Source organism: Clytia hemisphaerica, unplaced genomic scaffold (genome assembly GCF_902728285.1).
Source record: "Clytia hemisphaerica strain Z4C2 unplaced genomic scaffold, Clytia hemisphaerica genome assembly, whole genome shotgun sequence".
NCBI classification, from domain to species: Eukaryota; Metazoa; Cnidaria; class Hydrozoa; order Leptothecata; family Clytiidae; genus Clytia; species Clytia hemisphaerica.
In genome coordinates, this window is record NW_027104280.1 from 670,994 (window position 1) to 696,255 (window position 25,262).

Below are 25,262 nucleotides of genomic sequence, written 5' to 3' on the forward strand. Positions count from 1 at the left end.
GAATATGAGAATTGATAGAAATGTAGAGAGGGGTAAAACCGCGAAAAAAGACTGAATGGAAAAGACATAGTTATTTAGGGAGGAGAATTGTGAAACGAACGAACGCCGTAGTTTTGATTAATTAATTAAAGTGTACGAAATGAAACAGAGAAAACATTTTGAAAAATTAATGAAAATATTGAATGAAAGAATTCTTTCCCTGGTGATTCCCATTCAGAGGAATAAGATAAAAAGAATCGAGCCTACCTTACTTGAGGTTTGAGACATGTTTTAGGTTTCGTCTACATTTTTAATTTCACATAGCGAAACAAAGATGAGGAAAGGTTTATAAGGCGTATAGGAATACCTGGAGTGGAACTTCAAAGTCTGCACTTAAAATTATGGTAGGCATGCATGACCAGAGAATAGGAAGGAGTGTCAACGTATTTCCTGTGTGTCCCTTTATGATGAAGCGGAAGCATTTTCAACCTTTCTCGTAAAAAAAGAGCACAAAAAATGTGAAATATCTTTTGTATGCAGTTCGCTTTACTGCTAGTGAAGCGAGCGGACGGGGAATTTTGTCGCGTTTATAGTGGTTACTTTAAAACGTTTACCTCCATAACGGCAGACGACGCTCGATTGTCAACGGTTAAAACTAGTCATAGCTTTCACTAAATGCCCACGCAGAAGATCATGTCATGCACTTAAAGCTTTTAATGCTTTAAAGATTAAAGTAGTAAAAATAATCAGGAATAATATATAATACAGCTTGATAATTTGATAAAATTTAAGGAAAAGCTTCTCAAAAATATATTTCAAAAATTATAGTATCATTAGCTTACTGGTTTTCACATCTTGTTTGTTTTTTTTCTCCCAGTTTCTTTCTTACAACAATATATGTCATTATTATTATTCACAATAGACCTTTTCTGATAATGCCGCAGACATCTTAGATTGTAGGCAAAATATATAGCGGTGACTGAATAAATCAAAAAGGCAACCAATCAGAAATAGCTTGTTTTTTTTTCATTGGCTGCTATATTTCAACATTTCTCTGTTGCTACTTTGCCTAATAAACAATAGTCAAGAATACTGCGTATAAAATTTATCAAAAAGTTCTGCGCCATCTTAAATTGGGTGGAATAGAAACCAATCCTAGTTAAGGCCCGGGCTCCACTTGCGTACGCTGTGATTGCACTTCTCAAGCAAAATCTTTTATGTTGTTGGTCAAAAGAAAAATAAAGGAATGCCTTTGAGTATTTGGATGGGTCACAGGCAAGAAACAACAAAAATTTATTTATTCATTGATAAATTTTCTCCCTACTCTATGGTAGAGCATCTTCAGATCTAACATAACTCATAAAAAAACCTATCTTATAACATCTAGCATCTTCAGACATTTGATTAAAAAATTATTTTTATTCCCTAGATAAAAAATTAATTAAGTTATTCTTATGAACAATAAAATCATTAATAAAAGACAATAAAATGATTATAAAAGATTTTCCCATATGTTTGATAAAAGAGAAAATTCAAAAGAAAATTCAAAGAGGCAGTTGCAATTAAGGAACACAAAACTAATTTACTAAATAAAAAAGAAGAAATTAAACTTTTATCAAACATATGGGAAAATCTTTTATAATCATTTTATTGTCTTTTATTAATGATTTTATTGTTCATAAGAATAACTTAATTAATTTTTTATCTAGGGAATAAAAATAATTTTTTAATCAAATGTCTGAAGATGCTAGATGTTATAAGATAGGTTTTTTTATGAGTTATGTTAGATCTGAAGATGCTCTACCATAGAGTAGGGAGAAAATTTATCAATGAATAAATAAATTTTTGTTGTTTCTTGCCTGTGACCCATCCAAATACTCAAAGTTTTAATAATGGAAAGGCAATCACTGAAGAGTTTTATAAAGGAATGCCATTGTGCTTCATTCAGACGTACAGTCGAGAAAAGGTAAAATGCGCCTAAATTTCTCTTCAAGTGCATAGTACTTTTTCATGATGCAATCTTTTCTCCAAGCTGAAAGGATTGAATCCAGTAAGATGATTGCAGCGCAGACAATGAAGAGACGTGCCTTCAGGAAGCTAGACTTTTTGAGTTTATAGCTAGCTATATACTTTCACTTTATGGTGTTTCTGTATGACTGCCTGTGTACCTAGTCTAACCACTGTTAAATGCCTTCGGGAAGGTCTCTCTCCTAACTTGGAAAGCCAGAATTGGAGCTATTTCACCAAACCACTGGAGCGTAAGTTATTTAGGCTATCACAACTGCATGAAAAAGTTGAACGTGCGCATGTAAAGTTAAACGAGTAAACAAACTTTTTTCAGGTTTTTGAAATAGATTTACCACACTGAAAAGACAGTAAAAACACTCTAAGTGAGGTAAATTATTTTGAAGACCATGAAAGAAAAAGTTTGTTTACATTGATTGACATTCAACATTCATTCAACCACATTTGGATTCAACTTTACATTATTATGCGTACATCATTCAACTTTTTTGTACTTTGCTGGTATCTTGTTTTACTAAGTTAAGAAGGACTTTCTCGAGTTACGACCATATGATGATATTTAAAGCTCAAGAAGCCCTCTAAACAATAAAGGTAGTTATTAATAAAATAACAGACAAAAATAAATTAGAGTTTGAACAAAAATATCAACTGTACATTTGAAAACTTGAGCAAATTTCTTTAAAGATTCTGGAAAAAGAATTCAAATCATTGCTGAAGTGAACTTCTGACTAAATTACAGTAGTTAGTATTCAGTTTCAAAGACAAGAAACTAAATTTGACATACCAAACACTTTTTCCAGTCAATGAATCAGCTCATCATTATAACCAGTCTGCCATTTTGTTTGTTTTGATTCGCACAAGTAATATTGTAATTTGTGTTATATCATACACCTGTTATAATTTGCATTTATAACACTCGCTTCAGCTTTTCAGTGGTAAATCAAAACTAATAACATGTAATATGTAATAATGGTAATAGCATATAATAACGTAATATGAAAATATTTATACAACCGTCCCGGAAAAAAACCGAATATTTTACGGAAGAGACTAACTACGGGGATGCTTGCGCGACAACAAACAACAAAATTTCGAGATTCCAGTCCAATATCTATGCGTGAAGCTATGAGTGCCTCCTCGTCGCTGTGCTCCTGCGGGGGCAAAAACATCAGTATAAGAAGCTACTAAAACCCTAAGTTGTTGCACTCATTCCATCCAGTGCCAGACGAGAAAAGGACTTTAGGTGTACAAACGTAGGTGAGTTTTGGCCTATTTCGCAAAAGTTCTGGAAATTCTGGCACTTCCATAAACTGGCAAAGGCAATCGGGCTAGTTGGAACGATATCACACATAGAAAGAAAATTTGTCGGCGGGTGGGATGTGAAAGTCTAGCTAAACACTAGGAAATAAAACTGCATAAGTGAGCCAATTAATTTCAAAGCCCCGAAGGGGCTAAATCCGAATTTCCTGGATGGGAAATGAAGCCACTTTATCACCACCCATTGGTGACAAGTGCTTGATAAATTTGGGACGGAAAAGGAAGGAAAATCGGAAAACATTTCCAATTTTCACCCTGAAAAGTGGCAAAAATGACGAAAATGTAAACAAAAGTTTTCTAATTTCCATCCTGAAAATTGTCCGAAATAACCAAAAGACGATCCTGTCAGGTACAAATGTTGAAAATTAGTAAATTTGGGACCCTGTCAGATATCTTCAGAGCCTAAAAAGGGACCCTGACCAGCGGAACGTCCCTGTTTCCAATTTCGCCTGAGTGTCTCCTCTGGGAACGGGGCAAACTTATGGCTTCACTTTTTCTTGCTTGAGAACTTCAAACTCAATGGTTACGAAGTCAAAATGAGTGAACTTTGGAAAAAGCCATGAAATGAGAAACGAAAACAAAGTCGAATATCGTTAATCAGCAGATCGTGCTCTTATTCTATCAAACGCCCGTTGCTTTTGTTTTCCTGCTTTCTGACATGATAAATTAACAGACTAATTTGCTAGTCTAGTTCATTCGTGAAAGTTTTAGCAAGCTAAACATTCCTGGACAGTTTGAAAACCATAAAACTTCGAAATCGCTTTGATCGTCAAATTATAAGTATATTTTTAGCCTTTAACAACTTTATCGCTTTTTTTTGTCCAACGATTCGTAAAAGTTTATGCTCGCGAAAAAATAATTTTTATCCAAGGTCGAGGAAGTTAAAGTTGTAAATTTAGTGATTATTTTCAGCTCGCAAACGTTTGTACGTCTGGCTGAAAACTTTACCACTAGAAACAGAAAAGTCACAACCTGTCGCAATGGTGAAAATAATGAAAATTGGATTTTCGAGAAAAAATTAAAGGATTGTGTCTTGTGATATCTCATGCTTCTTCAAACAGATAAATGTCACGAACATTAATTATTTCAGGATTTAGAATCGGGCGTCGTTTGCAAAATTCTTGTGCAATTTATATTTGTGACCGAAGAGCCTGTGCTAAGGGCAAAAAGGATTTGACTGGCTTTTTCAGCGAAAATTTCCGCAAAATATCACAAAAAGGATTTAATTGAAGTTGACAAGCTCTCCAGTTAAAAAGACTAGATAAACTCTACAGCAAATCGGAAATAAGCAAGTGAAACCCTTTTGTTACGGTTTCTTTAAAAGTCAGCCAAGAAAGAAGGCATAGCTACAATATTATAGAAAAACATCTAACATACACACCATAATACTAAATTAGCTTTATTTAATAAAAAACTTACAAGTAAAGAGCTCGAGTAAGAAATCGGTAAGAAGTATCGATTAGTTTATCAGATTGGAAAGGAAGCATAATCTAATCCGATTAAAATTAATAAATTACACTTTCAATCCTAGCAGCATTAACTTTTTATTCGACACGTTTTAAAACGATCCATCTCCATCATGAGAACAAACCAACATTTACTAGACCTAAGCCTATTCGAATCTCATTTTCTTGAGCTACTGTCCCCTATAAAAATACAGAAAAAGTTCCGCGACTCTACGAAAGCATTACTTTTAATTAAATTTATTAAATTTATTTAATTTTCGCGAAATAAATTCCCAACGGAAATTTGGAATATTCGTGAATGTTTGGTATTGCTTCAAATGCTTTTAAATTGTATACTTATCGATGCAGAATTTTAAGTTTCTGTATCAAAATTTATGTCCCTTTAATGTACTGGCGGTATTTTGTCCCCAAATTCGTAGCAAACGTGTTAAATCGTAACGAAGGTAAGAGGAGGGAGCCGTTGTATGATCAAAATTCAATGGTATCAATCATTCTTGTTTATTATGACTTTGGTAAATCAGCTAATTTTCTAATTCTCGTTTTCCCAGGCAGCTCTGCCTAATGACGTCACTATTTTGGTCAGAAATTTCCCGGGCCTACTTCATCAAAACAGTTTAGAAACACTTAGTTCAAAATTAATGAAGTGCTTGAATGGAAGTAAATAATTAACAGTCTACAAAAATTAGGATCAAGACACATAATAGGGGAACAACCCGTAGGACCTATCGCATCTTTGGTGGGACGCAACCGAATGTGATTGGTTCAAAAGCAGATGAGATTTTGAGACTCTTGACAGTGGCGGCCCGTGAATTAGGCCTAGTAAAGGTTCTAGCCAAAACTCAAATTCAACGTAAATGATTGATAACATAGGATACTGTAGTGTACCAACCATCCAATTGAAAATCGTCAATTTTTACCCATTCTGGGGGCTAGCCAGTTTTTTGGCCATTAAACCTTTTCCGGGTCCAATTCACGCCAATCCCGTTGAGTTGCGTCCAACAAAATATAGTACAGATCCTAATGGTTGGCCCCCTACTAAGACACTAAAGGATTGAAAGAAAGATATTACCACAAAAAGATAATCTCTTGAAGGTAAACGAATAGAAAGAACTCTACAGTGAATTTATCCATTGAGGACCCATTACCAAGATGAAATACACCAAAAGTTTGTCGGAGTCGTTCTGAGAAGGTCTCGTTGTTCGAGGGCGGGGAATAAGCATGAGATATCATAGGGTGAACAAAATGAAAGTTTTCTCCATATTGACGTTCTTTCATTTTGTTACATCCAAAACACAAGAAAAGAGCGTTCATTTAAAGGCTTCCTTCCTATTTTACATTATAAACTCGAGGCCATTAAGCACTTAATAATTACTTCAAAAAAATAAAGAAATCTAATAATAATCTAAAGGATAATATCATCGTTAAAAAAGCCAGAAAACAAAACCAGGTTTATTAAAAAACCAAACTTTTGCTAATTAGAAAAAAGATCTCTATAAAAAAGAAATGGACATTTATACAAGAACAATGAAACTTAGGTGGGCCATTTCATACGCGGCGGTCCAGTACCACTGGTTGAAGGTGCCGTGGACCCATTATCCACGATGGGTTTACTAATGAAATGATTCAACTTGACATCAGCACTTAAGCCAGATGCTCCAACAGGTTTCTTAGACGAAGAGTAATCAGACAACTTTTCAACTTTCTTGGTCGAATTGAAACTAGTGGGGTTGATTATACCTCGGTTTGTAAAGTTTTTCGTAGTTTGTCCACCATCTTTAATACTGGTTGTGCTGGGTGGTGTACCATGAAAACCAGAATCACCAGAACTCTTGCCAGCACCCAGCGATGGCGCACCCATAATGGTTGGGAGTGGAGGTGGTGGCGGTAAATGTTCTTGAGGTTTTGAAAGAGTGTCATTCATTGTAGAGTTCGTTATGTTTGTGTTTGATTTCACTGGCTTGAAGAGTGTGTTACTTGTGTTTGCCGTTAAAGATGGAGGGTCAGATACGTTGGGCACTTTGCTAGCGGTCGATGGCGGACGCCCAGCAGCGCTATCACGCGCTTCTCGTTTCCTCTTCTTGCTCCACATCTCATGACAATCTTGCCATTCAGGAAATCTACAAAGAAAAATTAGGTTTCAAAATGGCTGTTACGCTGCATGTATATCATAAACCAGGAGACGCTGCCTGTATATCATAAACCAGGAGAAAGTTGAATAATGAATTTTCCTTCTTTGTCTACTTAAAAATGGAGAAAAATTGATGAAATAATCATAGAACACTTTCTTTGTCAAAGGGTATTGGCAGTTATCACAAAATCCAAATGCTGAAGCACCCTTTTAAAAGCGAAATCTTACTTTGGAGGTTCGACATTTTCGGGGATGATATCTCGAAGGAATTCATGTTTCAGTGCATCCTCACAAGAGGATCTCCTGGAGGGATCCATCGTTAGCATTCGATCCAGCAAATCTAACGCTTCTTTTGGTAAACTAAGGAGAAATAAGAATTGTTGAGTTTTGGTACGTGTTTGGTTAGATGCCTTGCTGACATGTGTGTTGTGAACAAATTATGAATAACGAAGGGACGATTCTATTCTAGTTTTGTCTTGTTGAAAATAAAGCACAGAACATTGGGGAGGGGATCACGAGTCTTCTTAAACATCCATGTATCAAACCTGGCGTATTCTTCTAGAAGTCTCCTTCGATATTGTTTTCTTGGCTTGATGTTGTGAAAGTACGGAAGATGAATAACATCAGGCCACACTGCAGGTGTTGGTGCTCCACATACCCGACTTAACAAAAAATGAAAATGAAAATATTATTCCGGGACAATGGGATCCATGGATGAATATCACTCTTAAAAGAAGTTTGATTTGCTTAGCTGTTCAAAAATGGCTACCATATTCCACTATAAAATAAAGATCGCGTCGTGTATCTAAATATTTTTAGAAATTAATTTCATTCTGTTTGCTTGAATCTCGAAGTCAGGTCACCTTTGCCAAATCTTAAAGATACAGAATTCCTCTTGACCTTTTTTGACCAAAGAATTTCACGTTAGAAAGAAGACATATTTACCTGATTTGCTCTAGCTGGGTTTGCTCTGTGTTTGCCACAAACATAGGCTTCCTTTTAAACAGCTCACCAAGGATACATCTGAAAAACGGAGAGTTGTTTTCAAAATATCTTTGGTAAAATGGTTATCATAGTTTCTAGAGGGGTCAAGACCCCCCTTAGGTAAGACCCCCCCTTTCATTTCATTTAAAATTTCACACCCCCTTAGAAAATCAGTATAAATGAAACGATTGTACAAGAGTCATAATTCAAGGAAGATCCCCCTTATCTAACAAGACCCCCCCCCCTTATCTTAGAAGACCCCTCCTTATCTTAGAAGACCCCCCCTTAGGTAAGAAGATCCTCCTTTAACTGACAACCCCCCTTAGGAAAGTCATACTTTTAACACTCCCTTGCTTTTGGTTCATCAAAACCCAAGACCCCCCCCCCTAAATGTAGGAGGGGTAGAAACTATGTTATATAGGTCATTTGACCAAAAACTCTCTTACTGGATGGAAAAGCGGAAATTGTATCACTTTTTCACCTATAGTTATAGACGGAAATGTTGCAACACTGTTCAAATTAAAAACAAGAAAAAACTTGATCCGAAAATTGATTTTGCAACAGATCAATGTGAAGTCAGATTACAAGCAACGAAATTTCCATTCACTTTATTAACAGACTTCTTACCCACAACTCCAGACATCAATAGCTGGTCCATATCTTTCTTCACCAAGCAAAAGTTCAGGAGGACGATACCACAAAGTAATCACTCTATTTGTGTATTGACGTCTGAAAGAAAAAAGAAAGTTGCAAGAAATTGAATTCATAATTCCAAACATTTAGTCATGTAAATACTTAGTAATTAAAGTAGATGAACTCTTTTTTTTTTTATAACAGTGTTTGGCGGTGCCAGTACTAAAATCTAAGACATGTGTAATTAAAAAGCTTCAAGCAATTTTTTTTTACATACCACTACCCCAATTTAGAGAAGTACACCATGGACATAAAGTTTTTGGGACATTTTGACATCAAAGTTCATCACTGGCAGGGGGGGGGGTGTTACTAAAATCTCAGACATATAATACAATACTAAAAGGGTTTTCGAATATTTCTAGCACACCACCACCCCATTTTAGAAAGGTGGTATTTTAGTGCCCGAATTTTCTTCAAATGAGAATTTTTAAAATCTTTCTTGAAAAATTACTAAAATTCTGAAATAGATTCAAAAAATGATGAAATTACTAATTTTAGTACCAATTCACAAGACAAATTCTCAAATTTTAGTCTGGATACCACCTTTTCAGCCTTTTTGGTATACCACTTTTCAGCCTTTTTGGTATTTTAGTACTGCATGGTACTAAAAGGATTTCAAGATTATGAACTGTATTTTTTGACACCTTTTCACATTGATGACGTCTAAGATTTAAATTTCTTGAAGTGAATATTGTGATCAGAGCACAATTCCAAAAGATATTGAAAAAAGTCAAAATATTACAATAAACTACTTTTTTTATTGAAAAACAGCAAAATTCTGTGAAAAAGTACCCAAATAGTATTCTGTACTTGCTTGAAGAGTGAAAAATACACACCCCCACCCCCAAAGTAGTACCGGGTACTAACTTGTTTTAAATGCAAAAATAGACACCACCACATGGTTATGGGTCAGTACCCCCCCTGCAGACACAATGGAATGATAATTGAATTAATTTATCCCATCTTACCCTTCATTTTCTGAATCAAAAAGTCGAGCCAAGCCAAAATCTGCAAGCTTGATTTCACCCCTGAAGAATAAGCAAGTAAGAAGTTAAAATCTTTTGATGGTTAGCTATTTCTTCATTTAAGAAGAATGTGTCAGTTGCCATTCAAAATTGAGTAAGATAAAATCACACTTCTCAACTAAATCTCAATCCAAATAAAATTGTTTGTCAAAAAAAGATTCCTTTTAACTACTTTAAGTGGATTAAATTTCATGTGGATTAATCTTTCCAATTTTTGCGAATTGTGGCCATTTTGAGTCCTTTCTGGTCCTTTGAAAAATGTCAAATCAGGAGTTTTTCAAAACTCTACTCGGGAAAGTCAAGGACATTAAGTGAAAAATCTATTTTTGATTTGCAAAAAGTGTCAACGTGATCATTTAGCCACTTTAGTGTTGTTTACTTACTTGTTACTCATGAGGATGTTTGAGCATTTAATATCCCTGTGGAGAAAATTCTTCTTGTGACAATAATTTAATCCTCCCAGTAACTGCTTCATCATTGACGCAATATATTCATTAGTGAATTTGACAAAGCCAGAGTCCAAAATACCCATCAAGTCATGATCACAATATTCAAATACCAGATAAAATGCACCTGAGAGTTGAAGGTTATACAAAATATTAAGTCAAAGGCAATCAAGACTCTGCAAACGCAGCTTGACGATGAAATTTTAAGTTACAGTTTAATTCAAAACAGTTAACAATGACAAACTGATTTTCAACAATTTCTATGAGCGGGTTTCAGGTTAATCTAATGAAGTATCTTAATCTTCAAACTGAAACCAATCACTAAAATGCCCGAAAGAGATGCTGCCCTACCTTCCAAGGAGTATGGCTTAAATTCTGTAGCCTAATACCTTTATCTTTGCGAAAATCAGCAGCACTTTGTTTATCTGTAACAATTTCCTTCAGATTAACAATACTTTTGTGTGTAAGTTGCCGTAGAATCTTGATTTCACGAATTGCAGTGATCGGAAATCCATACTTCTCTTTGTCAAGACGAACTTTCTTCAATGCAACAAGCTCCTCTGAAAAAGAAAAAAATTCAAACAATCAATCAATCAATTTGCTCTTTTCTTGGTAATAAGGGGAAATAAAAAGTTTGGCTCCAGTGCTTTACCTCATAAAGGGAGGTAATTTTTATATTTTGCATATAAATTGTCATTTTTGTTTTGAGTAATAAAGTTTGGCTGACCTACAATCATGGTCGAAATAGAATGAGAATTCCGGTTATTTTAACGTTTTTCAAGATTTAAAGTTCTGGCGAGAAAGTTGATTTTGGGCTATCTCTTTAACTTAATCGAATATTTCAATTTGGGAGGGGTTGGCAGACTTCCAGGCTATATTCTGAGCCTTATTGGACTATTTTTGAACTTTCGGATCCTGAGATTCTAAGGTCCTATGTCTTAAGTCTAGTGTTAAAACTCAGAGTTAAAATTCTACCCTTCAAACCTACTTTAGAGCACTTACAAATCGATTGTGGTTTCAAAACTTCCCGGTGGGTTTCCCTTTTTTCTCAAATATTACGACCATGATTGTAGTAACTTTTTTTTCTGAAACATGCCAGGAAAAATCAAATAATAATTGCATTCTTTTTCACCGATCAACATTGTTTTCTGATGTTTTTGTTTTCTATATAAGATAAACTCATTTTCTTCATCAGTTTCATCGCGTGCATGGTACAATTCATATTTTCTTTCCTTTTTGTTAACCAGTACTTTGATTTTATTCAACTGGCTGGTTGGGTCCCCATTTGAAAATTAAAAAATTATCTCTTATTAAAGCTTGGTACTCACTTGTGCAAAAAATTGCGTTTAAGTGCGTTTATCAGTTAGGCGCACTTAAACGCCATTTACATGTTGTTTTTTTTTATAAGCAAGTGTATGCCCCTTGGTCAGGCTCGTGTATGCTTAAGTTCTCAAAGTATCTAGGCATAGTTTATGCTTATTATATGCTTAAGAATCATGCTTATGATTCACCCGAGCCAAGTTTTTAATGACATTTTAGAAATTTTGTACAAATTTGTTCAGATTTTGGAAGCAGTGGAATGTTAGCTAGCCGTGAAATGTCTCATTTTTTACTTGACCTCTACCAAACCTTTTTAAACAGATAAAAATGACCACTTGAAAAATATTCTAGGCTGACATATATGCTCATGTTATGCTTAGGAATTCTGCAAATCTGAGCCTTCATATGCTTATAAGCGTTATGCTTAAAAACATGTATGTACTCAGATGTACTCACTACAAAGTGATTCAAATGAAAGAGAGGGAAAAAGGAGTAAGGCATACTTAAATGCTATGAAAAATTCCCCTCTCTCTTCAAATTTCAAAAGAATTTGATGATTGCATCGAAATATCAAAACTTTTTGATATTTGCGTTTAAGTGCGCCTAGCAAAATCAAGGTGTTTATGTGCGTATATGTGCGTCTGAGGGCGCTTAAGTGCGTTTAGTGAACTTACTCACTAGAAAGAAAAAACGTGTTTGGCGCACTTAAACGCAATTTTTTGCACAAGTGAGTACCAAGCTTAAAATCCCCTCTATTTTTTGTTTGTTTGTACTCTTTGCTGCTCCCATTCACATTATCTTTTTAATCACAATAAAAAAAATCAAAACTTTTACAATCTCCCCTCGCTTTTTGAAGCAGCTTTTCCCCTTATTGCCCCGTGGATTTTCCCCACCTTTTTTCCAATTTTCTGAAAGAACAAAAAATGTTTATTTTATTTTTTGCTGTTTTCTGACCTCAATCTTCTAGAAATAAAACCTTTGCATAGCTCACCCTGTAAAATCCTCCAAAAGTTGAAAAAGTTTGATGTTCCTCTTGGGCCAAATTAGTATGGAGTTATTTTATGTAGTGTAATCATGGTAGAATGATTTAGTTGCTAAAATATACTCAGGTTGAACATGACTGAGTGATACAGTAATTCCTAAACTCTTTGACTTTATAGTTAGAAATTTTATTACTCAGCTTTAAGTTCTTCCTTGCTGTCCATTTTCCCCTTGAATCATTTTTTGTGAAATATTAGCAATAATTTTTTTATAGATTTTGCTACATTGGGCTCTTCCAGAAAAAATCCGTTCATGGGGAGTGGATGATATACTATTTTTTTCATGAATTACCCCTGGACATTTTGATTTTTAACCCCCCTGGACACGGGTTATACCCCTGGACAAACATCAAATCAACCCCGTGGACAAAAAAATTACCCCTGGACATTGGAATTTACCCCCTGGACATTGCAATTTTTTGGTATTTTTTTCAATACCCCTGGACAATTCATCCTCCACCCCCCATGAACAGATTTTTTCTGGAAGAGCCCATTTTTGCATGTGAATCGGCCTATTTTTAACCTAATTTCTTTCATTTTAATAGAGGCTTTTTTGCAAAAGTGCTGATTTTCAATTTTTTTTGCAAGGACTTTAATTTTGCAAAAATTGCAAAAATTCACAAAAATTAGTCTACCAGGGGGGGGGGTGTCGGTACTAAAATCTCAGACATCATGACATTTAGTGACGTGGTGTGTACTAAAATACCAAAAAGGGTGGTCCCTTAAAGAAATTTTTGAAAAATCTTAGTATTTTGTTCTAAAATCAGCCAAAATGGAGCATTTTTTTAACAATTTTGGAAAAAATTTGATTTTTTTTTTCAGGAATTTTCGAAAAAATCTTCAGAAATCTTTCAGAATTTTTCCAATTTTTTAAATATTTTTCAAAAATATTTTCATGTACAGTTTAGCACAGTTTAGTAATAAAATTATATTATTTTGCAGATTGATGCGCTAAATTCGACTAGGTTTGTAACAATGACCCCATTTTGGTAACTTTAAACCCGTAAAAGGGCAAAAATGGGTGGTATCTATGTTAAATTGCTCAAAATAATTTTAGTACATGTGTACTAAAATAACATTTTCGAAAAATAGGTGGTGGTATGCAAGAAATTCTTGAAAACCCTTTTAGTACTCATATATGTCCGACATTTTAGTACTGACCCCCCCTGAGTCTACAGGAAATTTGATCCAAAGTGATAAAATTTTGAAAATATTCTATTTATGAGATTTAAGTGTTTTATAATTTCGATTCGACAGGTTATTCATTTTTTCTGAACAACCCAACTATTTGTGAGTGTACATTACTCAGTTGTTTCGGGCTTATTTTTGACTTGTGAATGCAACTTACTGATTGCTGTAGTTTGAGATGCTTCCTAGACATCACAAGCATATCTTATAGAATTTAGCAGCATTAAATACACCCTAAGCCTGTCAATGATGATGAACTAACTCAATATAGCCAACTATTGTATTGAAAAGTGAAAAAATAAAAAAATAAAAATTTATTAAAATTTAAAAATACATACTCTCATGTTTTTTCTTTCCCTTGTTGATTTTGATCTTTTTAGATTAATTGGCGAGTTAATTTAAAACCTAAGAAAATCAAAAAAATTGGATATTAGTTGAATCCAGAAAGACAATAATTTGACATTTCATTTAAAGTTAATTCATCAACATTTAAGACATTTTCAGTGATGGCTATGGTATGACTAAGTATGGCTATGTTACTGAATAATTCATTTCCTGTTCTCTCAAATATGTCGTTCCAATAAAAGCCATACTATTAAAATATTGAAACCAAAAGCTTAGAAGCAAGTCAAGGTTGTAAGAGACTTCTTCTAAACTGGCATGGTCATTTCGAATTTCTCATCTTGTGATAAGTATACTGTGACTCTGTGTGACTCTATCTAAGATTGACCACCCTCTGCTAATTTCATCACCCTTTCACAGGAGGAGAGATGAAAAAGGGGGAATCACTGATTGTGACTTAAATTTGCGGAGTCTATTCTAATTTTTAGCGATTTCTTCCTTCTAATTATTTTTGTTGCTAAAAGGGAGGCAGAATAAATAGGGTGGTCCATATTAGACTAACTCATAGTATATCACGAAATGTTGAAAAAATCTACTATCATTGAAGAATGAATTTGCCAATAATGATATTATTTGACAGCTGAGATAAATTATTGCATGATTGGTGAAGTATCCACATGTAAATGAAATAATACATTTTCCTGCAGCTTAAAATGAAATGAACTTAACTTAAGTGGTTGCTTATAAATGCAGTTTACCTATAAGCTTAAATTTCTCAATTTCAAATGATTTTGAAGTAAGACCAACCTGTAATCTTATCTTTAGCCTTATAGACCTGCCCATAAGTTCCCTCCCCAACAATTTTCATGATTTCAAACATATCAACACATCGCTCTCCCCATTCTGTGTCTGCATCTGGTGAATTTGTTACCGATCTATCAAAGGAATTTCTGGAAACAGGCCTGCTGCTTTCAACAGAATTTGATTGACTCCCATTTACTGGTTTCTCAATGTCTTTGTTTGTAAAATCATTATCACTGTTGCTGATAGGTTCAGGAGAAATATCACTAATCTCTGGAATAACTGGTGGTAACGGAAGGGGTGGGAGGGGCGGTGCCTCATCCCCGCGTGCTTTCATTTCATCTGGTGGTGGCGGAGGTGGAAGTGACGTTTGTGGTGGAGGTGGTGGTAGTGCAGGTTTCGGAGGTGGACTGATTAAGGGTGGCGGTGGTTGTTTAGATGATTTTATCTCTGTCTGGAGTGTTGAAGGTGGTAGACTTTTCACAGTTAGATTTTTATCCAGAGGAGGCATATTGTTTGCTTGGTTGTTTTTGCTCATAACAGGTCCCTGTGGAGGGATATTATTATTTCTGATTAGATTTTGATGTTGCTGTTGAACTTGTTGTTGAGCCTGCTGAGCTTGACGTAAAAAGAATTGACTCATACTCATCTGTTGCATGGGAGGAGGTAAACCAGCACCATTGTTATTGTTCATTGGGAAACTCCCGGTGGTATTACTACTATTCCTTTGAAGAAAGTTTGTACCAGAATTAAATGAATTATTAGCTAAATTGTCTCTTTCATGTCGATGTTGCTTTGAGGATCCAGTGTGTGTCCTTTTCCTTTGCATCGGAAGCTTTGGAGATCGACTAGGAGAAAATGAGGGTGACCTGGAAATGTCTTTGATGTGCTTTTTGTGGGAGCTGCTGTGAGAAGTGTGACTTGAATGTTTACGATGACTACTTGATCTCTTTCGATAACTAGGTGATGGTGATCGCTTTCTAGGCGAGCGTCTGTTGTAAGGAGAGTAATTTGGAGATTTAGAGTTTATAGATATGGGTGATCCACCCTCATAAGGCGAAGCATTCCTCTTGAGATAGGGCGACACAGAATTATCACGCGAACTTCTATGGCGACTCCTACTTGGGCTGTCGTTTCTAAAACGATGCTTTGGAGAGCGAGAATAGTATTCTTCCTTGTAGGTTTCCTTTGGATACCCTCCAAATTCTTCTGGTGAGCCTAAAGAATTTTTACGATTTAAACTCTTTGAATTATTCCATGACGATGAAGATGAGAATCCACCAGCATATTTTGATGAGGAATTATCAAAGTCTACATTATTTGCTGAGTTTTTCCTTTTAGATTTATGGGACTTCTTATCCTTTTTCTTCTTTTTTGGTTGCGGAGGGGATGAATCAAAGGAATCATGTCTCATCTGTTTGTTCCTTTTGTATTGTTCAAAATCATCAAATGTCTCTCCAAGTTCACCATCTGAGGATAGACTTTCATAGGTTGGTTGAATGAAATTAGCACTCGAGCTTTCTGAAGAATGTTTATCTTTACTGCGTTGCTTACTTTTCTTCTTTTTTTTGTCCTTTTTGGGCTTCTTACTTTTATGCTTCTTTACAGGAGTTTCAAACTCTGATGATGGGCTTCCCATTTCGTTCCGTGCGTAAATACCGAGAACAAGTATCCAGAGAGGTTTACATCGATAGATTTGGATCGCATTGGAGGTTGTCTTGGCCAAGATTATACAGGTATTTCAAGATTGATAATGACAAAGTACAAATTCTGACTTCCACATTAGCCAGGTCGATGTGAACTTCACAAGAGCTTGCGTGAAATGACAAATGCGCATGCGTCAGAAAAGAGCACCATTATCAGTCAAGAACACCTTCAAATTAGCCTATCATAGGCTGATTAGCCTATCATAGGCTATTTAGACTATTTTATATAGGCTATTTAGCCGAAAATCGATAAAAACCTCGATTTCTGACGAAATATAAATAGTCGCGTCTTCTCTAAGAAATACATGGTTTCTCAATGTCAGAGAAATGCTCATGACAAATTTTGACTTTGGATCAATTTTGGTTTAGGATATATTCCACTTTTTGGTACTGTGCATGCGAGGGTAAGAAAATCGGGCTTTTTAAAAAAGAAAAAAAGAAAAAACAAACATGTATTTTTGCACACGGCACTTCATTATAAGGGGGGGATTTTCAGGGGTCTTAAATACCGTCATACCGACAAAATTTTGGGTCAAATACCGTAATACCGTCGGTGAAGGAAGCCTAATACCGATACCGATATTATATCTATGTTTTTTTCGAAAATAATGAATTTTCAGTTATCAAATCTATTGTGTAGTAACAAATTAGAAACTGTACAAACAAGTCTTGTACTTTATGAGGCCCCCCAGTCAACCCTCAATTCAGTATTCACGCACCAATTTTTGCCAATTCACGTATTCACGCGCGAAAAAAAACATTTTCACGTTCACGCACCAATTTTGCTTTTACATCTTTGGTTAAGGTTAAACGATTGTGACCTTATTGGGCTAAATTTAACCTTTTTATGGTCTCTTTTAAACAGATTGACCTACTCTTATACCAAACATTTTCGCCGATATATAAAGTTTTTTGCTAGTTTTGTGACCTTATTCTCGATATCGTCGGCCTCTTTTACAGCTATTTGAGCTTTCATAAAGCAATCTTTTAGGTCTGCCGCGTCAAACTTACTTGCTTGTTACGGGAGGCAAATGTAAAATTAAGCCTTTCCCCCAATAATTTCTTCCTCACAGACGCGTAAGATGTCTTTTATATTGAGAATTAATTCAAAATCGAGGTTTGGGCCAATCATGGTCTGAGAAGCCGTAGACTTCTCCACAGGCTTCATAGAGGTGGTGCTGTGGTGCAACTAGAGGACGCGAATTCTAAAGTTGAATCCCCCCCTATCGGAGGAAAGAAATGAAATGGAAAATATGAACGCGAGCGAAGCGAGCGCGAAAATTTTTTAGACAATTTTCGCTCTCCTTTGTTATTGAAAAACGGAGTTAATACGCTATTGTTAGCCAAGTATGCCTTATTTGGTCACACAATTTTTGATTTTATTTAACACTGACCATTTGTTGGCAAAAATATGGTACGGTGAGCGACGTACCTGCCGTACCCGGTGCGGCGTTCCAAGAGTTTTGCTAAAGAAAAAATTTAAAATTTAGAATGCCTACATTGCCTGAAAACGCATCATATGCATCATGATGTGAATTATTTTTTAATCGTTCGATGCTGCACAAATCGCTGGATGCAGTATTTGCATCACAAAAGTTGTCATTAAAAAATGCGCCCGCAGAAAAATAACGAAAATATTTGTTTAGATATCGTAAAGTTTTGCTTATTTTGAATAACCTCACCATGACATAAGTCAATAGGAAATCCAAGATTGTGCGAGCGAAGCGAGCAAGAAAATTTCACTGGTTAAAATAGCGGAATAGACTTATCTTTTTTGAAAATTTTTCTGCATAAAACTCATGAAGAAACTAAAAGGTAAATAGTTTTATACCGAAATACCGTTTTTTATTGATAAAAATATCGAAATACCGACAAAAAAACAGGCAATTTACCGATACCGGTAGAAAATGAAATACCGTAATCCCGTCGTTTTTTTCTCGTAATACCGATTTACCGGGGGTAAAAAGGCCCAATACCGTCATACCGTAAAAGTGAAAACCCCCCCCTTATAAGAAAATTAGCCTATAAAAATAGATTTAATTATATATTTCTGTTTCCAAAATTGAATGTCATATCAGTTTAAGTGAAAAAGATTCTTTTGGCTTTGGGCAATGAAGTAATGGTGAAAAATAGACGCGACTATTTATATTTCGTCAGAAATCGAGGTTTTTATCGATTTTCGGCTAAATAGCCTATATAAAATAGTCTAAATAGCCTATGATAGGCTAATCAGCCTATGATAGGCTAATTTGAAGGTGTTCTTGACTGATTATGATTTTGGTTAATGTACTTCTTCGTAGGTGCATGCTATTTCCACCATCTTATCTTTTCTATGGAGAAAAAATAAAGCACGGTGAAGGGTGGCACTTTTTAAAATGGTAGCAAATATTAGGAAAACATAAGAGACAAACCTCCAAAATGTGATCGGCTATTGCTCATTCCGACATTTCAAATTTTCCGGGGGTTTTGCTGTTTGGGATTGTTTAGGTCAGGGTTGCTAGTAACGGCTTGTCACTGTGCCGGGTGCATACTCGGCGCCTTGGGCCCCGCAGGGTTGCTAGTAACGGCTCGAATTTCAGTCAGGTTTAAAAAAGGGGTACTTTTACCCATATTATGATAACATTACCCCCGTATTTTGCCAGTTTGGTATAGAAGGTTATGAATTGCGTGTTTTTGCTGTGCGGCAATGGCTCGAGGGATAGAGCGCTGGCTCTCGAAACTGAAGGTCTTTCTTTGGTGCTGGTTCGAATCCCACTCGGTGCGAAAATTAGACTGGTCGAAATTGATGGACAAATGATTGACAGGCGGTTAGTGTAAAACGCAGGTCACAGGTCGCAGGTCGCAGGTCACAGGTCAGTGATGACAGGTTAACTCTAATCAATGTCATTGCAGAGGAAAATGTTTGGAAAACATAAAGAATTATCAAAAACATAATTCTCAAGCAATTTCATCCATATAAAACCATTTCAAACATCAAAATTTAACCATGTGCTTTTATCGATCTTTCGCGGTTTGCGCCGTGTATAACGCAGACCAGAAAATATTTGAAACCATATTATACGTATAACAGGTATATTACATATTGTAATGTTTGTAAGGTTATATGATGGTTACATATAATAAAACAAATCGCTCTAAAACTACCTTCTCAGAGAACTCACGAGCTTCTGATTGGTGTAATTTTATATCCAGCCATATTGTTATCATCACATTCGGCATGCTGAATATTTTTGGTGTTTTTCTCTTGTAAGACATGATATTTTGTAATTCTGTCAATATTTTTGTCAAAAATTGTCATTTAGTCATTAAAATGACAATTGAATAATTAATTAGTTTCATCCTTCTAAAACCACTCTCTTAGGGACCTCACAAGCTTCTGATTGGTGACGTTTTATATCCATTCACACTATCTACATCACATTCTGTATTATAAATATTTTTCGTTTTTTTGTCTGTTCTTGCATCATATTTTATGATTCTGTTAATATTTTTGTCAAAAATTGTCATTAAGACATTAAAATAATAACTGAATAATTAATTAGTTCCATCCTTCTAAAACCACTCTCTCAGGGTCCTTACAAGCTTCTGTTTGGTGCCATTTTATATCCATTCACACCATCCACATCACATTTTGTATAATAAATATTTTTCGTGCTTTTGTCTTGCTAGGCATCATATTTTATGATTTTGTCATTATTTTTGTAAGTAAGTGTCACTATGTCAAAATAGGTTGTTATTCTATTCAATTGTCATTTTATAATATCTAAATAACATGTATTACTTTTTTGTAATTTAATGCGCTATGTATTGATGTTATGTTATGTATATGTTATGATCTTATTTTTTTTTCCGGTCTGCACTTTGTTGACCTGTGACCTGCGACCTGTGACCTGCGACCTGCGACCTGTGACCTGCGACCTGTGACCTGCGTTTTACACTAACCGATTGACAGGTATGAAAACTCAGTCAGAAATGAGAAACTAAGTCTCAGAAACTCAGAAACTCAGATAGTCAGAAAAGAGAAAGACGGGATCAGAGATGAGGATCACATCTCGGAGGTTTGTATCTTACGCTTTCCCAAATATTATGGTAGAAAGTGAAAGTGATTAACCTGTTGACTGGTTGACACCTATTGGAAAAGGCTAACCTAAAAGCTTACAAAAGCTTCACTTCAGTCAGGCCTATAACAGCCTAATCGTCTGTGCTTATGTGTCAATTAATTTACAGAGGTGGGTCTTATTCCCAGTAGGTATATTAATCTTTTTTTACTTGATATCATACATGTCAGCATGTCTAATCTGAGTCTAAGACAGTTTGATGCGTCTTCTGATGTTGTTTACGACCCTCGACATACATGGCCCGAGAATTCCCTCAATTCTTTTGGCCCGAACTTGACCCGAATCATTCGGGCCACGTTCGGGCTACAACTTAAGACATAAACTGTTCAACCTATACCTTTGTGCCCTGTGTCAGAAGATTCCATTGATTAATCCAGCTTGTCCAGTCATAATGAAATTAAAACACGACCCTGCCTATGCCCCGGACAGTCCGGGGTTTTTTTGATGCGTGCCCGGGGTCCGTATTATTTGTTTTTGAGAGACTACCCCGGACACCCCAGACAGCCCGCGCGGTCGCTTTTTATAGAATCGCTGACCGCGCGGGCTTTTTTACGATATGCGATATACGTCCGGGGTAAATTTATGGCGCAAAAATTGGAGCCCCGGACCGGGGAAAAAGTTATTTTTTTCAGACCCCAGACATTTGCCCCGGACTGTCCGGGGCATAGGCAGGGTCATATTAAAACGTGAAAATGACGTTGAAAATGTGTTAAAATGTTAATTTTAATTTATTTCGTCGTGTTTCATCCAGTTTATCTTGCTAAATAAACTTAACAAACTCCTCGTGGACCACGCTTCAAAGTTTAAAACCAGGACCAGTTTAATAGCAAATATTTATAAGTGAAATCAAGTTTTTCTAGAGAAAATATTGAAAAAATGCAGTCCTGAAATTACACGCGGGTTTAAATCATGATTTCAAAAGTTAGCCCGCGTGTGGCCCGCGTGTGGATATAGGCATGGCTGTCGGATTTAGGACCACTCACGATAGGTTTTGGTAATCGATTTTCACAGTTTCTTGTTTCTACATCATTTTAAAAGTTTTAAACCTCTTAGTGGCAAAAGTTTCTTTGTTTTTCATTTTTGCATTTGTGGAGAAAAATGAAATTTTCAGAAGATGCTTTATTCAATATGAGGATTCCCATTTCCGCCGTAAAATCACAATTTCCCATGGTTGCGAAATGGTAGCTAAGGACCCTGCTGACGCACCGGACTGTCCGGTGTATTTGTCCGGTGGCAAAAAGTATCCTTTCGCTACACCGGACGCAATAAGTCCGGTGTCAGTCCGGTGTTGCATACAGGGAATTTTGGACGCCGGACATTTATGAAACAAAAAATTAAGAAACGGACGCACCGGACTGGTCATGTCCAGTGTTTTGATTGTCCGGTGGGAAAAAATATCCTTCTCCGACACCGGACATCCGACTTCTTTAAGTCCGGTGTAGAAATTATCCGGTGGTAAAAAAAAATCTCTTTTACACTGGATTTTCGCGTGTCCGGTGTTCGTTAAGTCCGGTGCGTCGGCACGGTCCTGGTAGCTATGGGTAATTCCTTTTTTGTTCTTTTGCTATTTTCTTTTGTTCTGTGTGACTTAAAGATGCTTCGTTAATCAAAGTACTTCCACTAACTGACGGTGTCAATCAATGGAACATACAGTAAGCTCGAATGATAATTGTGATCAAACTTGTTGAATGTAATACCGCCAACTGCTCTAGGCGGCAATCAAAAATATGTTCCATACGGGTCCTAAAACATTTTCAAATCCAGTCGGTCAGTCGGTTGGTCGGTCAGTTGGTCGGTAGTAAATTTTGTCGGATTGTTAAGATCTAGTAAATCCCGATGAAACAAACCGGCAATCAACAGAATCTTATGCCGCCATCTTTAATTTGCCAAATTAAATGTGCGCGCGCATGTGTTAACCTTAGAGCAGCCCTTATTTTCGGTCCCCAGGGTATTGGTCCTACCGCCAACCGCGTTGCTGAATTTGACATGCTCTGTTCGCCCATGCCCATTTTACCAACTTTCAGAATCAGTTTTCTTGTAAATAAACAGTCGGTCGGACGACCCAAACGCAACATATTTTTTATTGCCGCCCTAAACTTGGGACTATCTGACTAAAAATGGGACGGCAATTCGGCCACCATTTCACCAAACCTCCAAAGTCATTTAATTTGAATTAATGAACGGTGTATTAGAAAAAACACAATTTCTCTTTCACACTGAGTAGGCTTTTAAATCATAATATGAAAAAACACATAAAAAATGTCTGGAACGAAGAAGACCAAATTGGTGGCAAAACGATGGAGCATTTGGCGTCACTTGCGCGGCAAATTACACACTTGTATTGGTTTGTTCCATCGGGCGATAGGCGGTTAGGCAGTAGGCGTTCTCTAATGCTCCAATTGGTGTCCGGTCATTTTGAATGAAAACAAATAAGCTGAAAGTTATCATGACATCTTATGATAGAAAGTATGATTAATAAACTTGGTGGAGTTATCAAAACAAATTTGTTGTCAAAGAGATTTAACAGTAAGTGAAAATACAGGCCAGTTATCAAGAGTCCTATGTTTCGACCAATTGTCCCAAGTTAGAGCAGTTGACGATAACGCACAATCAAATAATTGTTTGATTGTCAAACGTAATTGAATCTCTCAATCACGAACAGCCAATTCCTGGGTAATTTTTGCTTGTGTTTGATTGTGTTTGAATAACATTTGTTTGGGTGGCCATCGAAAAACTTTTCTTTTTGCGTCATCTGCCCGCATCATATTTTTCATCAAATTAAATTGAAAAAACTTTTTCGGCCATCCGCCAATTTAAATTCCGCCAAAATTTCATCCTTTAACATATGTTTGATTACGTTTGATTGATTACATTGTATTTGCTCTCATACCATAGCTTCAGCCTGGGTTTAGGTCCCAGGTAAAAATTAGGTCCCCCCTGAGTTTTAATCATCCCAAAGATTTATGAAATTTTTGCTAGTCCCCAGGTTCCACTAAAAAGGGTTATTCAATGCAATGTAAATTGCGTTGCAGTTTGAAGGTTAAGATGAAATATTTTGCTCATTTTATATAAAAATATTCTCTCAGACAAAAATTTTATAATATGGTACTTATGCGCTTCTTCCCTGATCTCCCAAAAACATATTGCCAAATGCCCATGCTGAAGCTCTAAAGGAGTGGGTCCTTTAAACTTCAATGTGGTCAGCTGCCAATACACCATCAGAAGATCAGAAAAGAGTAAGATATAAAACATTTTTTGGAAATTCACCCTCCAGACATTGGGACTTTTGACCCCCTCCCCTGGACAGCAGGTTTAACCCCCATCAGTCAATCCCCTGGACATTCAAAATTACCCTTAACAGAGCAAAATTACCCCCAAACATGGCAAGTTTACCCCCTGGACATGGCAAATTTTGTTGAGTTTTCACTACCCCCAGTCACTATTCACATATCCTCCAGCTCCCCCCCCCCATGTACGCACATTTTCTGGAAAAGCCCATTGTGCGTTCAACAATTGCAATTATTTGATTGTGTTGGATTGTATTCAATTGATTTGTTAGATTGACACTGTTCGGTTCAGTTCATATTCTCCTTCTTTCACATGTCTCATTTTCCTTATTGTTTCACACCTTTGCCTTTCATTCGTTATATATTGCTAACCTGATCTTTTCTTCGATTTCTCTCTTCCATTGACTTTTCTTTGTCTCCTCTCTTCTTCTTCTTATGTACATATCAATTCCATTCTTTTCTTTTACCTGCTTCGTAGGACTCTTTCTCACCAGCGTGGTGCGAAAATTGTTTGAGAAAGTGCTGATGGAGTGGACAAAAGACACATGGTCCAAATATCCAATTTCCAAAATGGAGGGAGATAAGAATGGTCAACAAAGGACAATTGGCTTGTATGTTTTGCATAAGATTCCCATTCCTGCACTAAAATTCTTGTAAAATTTCTGTGATATTTCCACTATTTTTCCAAGGATAGCTGGTATGAGATTGGAAAGGGTTTTCCTCTAAAGGTACGAAAAATCTTGCGTTCACTTACAAAACTTCCTAATTTTCAAAGCTCATTTATCAATGTCCTCAAGTTCTGGTCTTTTTTCTGTAAAAAAGTGACAGAGGAATCATAGTCCAGGTAAGGGAATATTATGCAATGCAAAACCATGCTATCTTATTTGTCTTAAGTCTCTAAATATTTTATTTTCTAAAAAAGACAAGGCAAAATTTTTACCATACACAATTTCTGAAAACCAAACTAATAGACCTTTTGCAAGATAGGATATCATATGTTGAATAATTAAAAACTCCAGCATAAAAAAAGCAATGATGTAAGAAAAAATTAATTCGCGTACTTAAAATAATTATGCATAATGTGTCAATGTTTTAATGCTGGAGCTTCAAAAGGTCTACTTCATTTGAAAGCCCTTACCTTACTTAAAAAAGAAAATGAGGGGTCATTTATTAAAATTGGTTAAAAACTTTCAAATTTATTATATATTCACATCAAGGAAAAGTTTGGTAGGTACTTTAAAAGAATAGCCGCCATTCCACCTGTTTGAGTATGGGAATGTTGTGCGAAGTGGACCCATCCATGACTCCAATCTTGTTGAGACCAGAGTCCTTTATGAGGATCATTAATTCTATTTGTTATTAACAATTTACCTTACCATTTAAATTCTTAGAATCAG

At 35.9% G+C, this 25,262-nt stretch overlaps 1 protein-coding gene across 1 annotated transcript; it reads right to left on the reverse strand.

Annotated features, from left to right (window-relative positions):
* Positions 1 to 6,097: 6,097 nt before the first annotated feature.
* On the reverse strand, positions 6,098 to 16,608 carry LOC136816921 (cyclin-dependent kinase 12-like). Its single transcript, XM_067073257.1, has 9 exons — positions 14,761 to 16,608; positions 10,453 to 10,623; positions 10,001 to 10,190; positions 9,561 to 9,620; positions 8,527 to 8,628; positions 7,861 to 7,938; positions 7,461 to 7,577; positions 7,144 to 7,275; positions 6,098 to 6,904 (listed from the first exon to the last, which is right to left on the reverse strand). Exons 1-9 carry the CDS (start codon positions 16,391 to 16,393, stop codon positions 6,319 to 6,321), a joined length of 3,069 nt encoding a protein of 1,022 aa, XP_066929358.1. The 5' UTR covers positions 16,394 to 16,608; the 3' UTR covers positions 6,098 to 6,318.
* Positions 16,609 to 25,262: the final 8,654 nt, after the last annotated feature.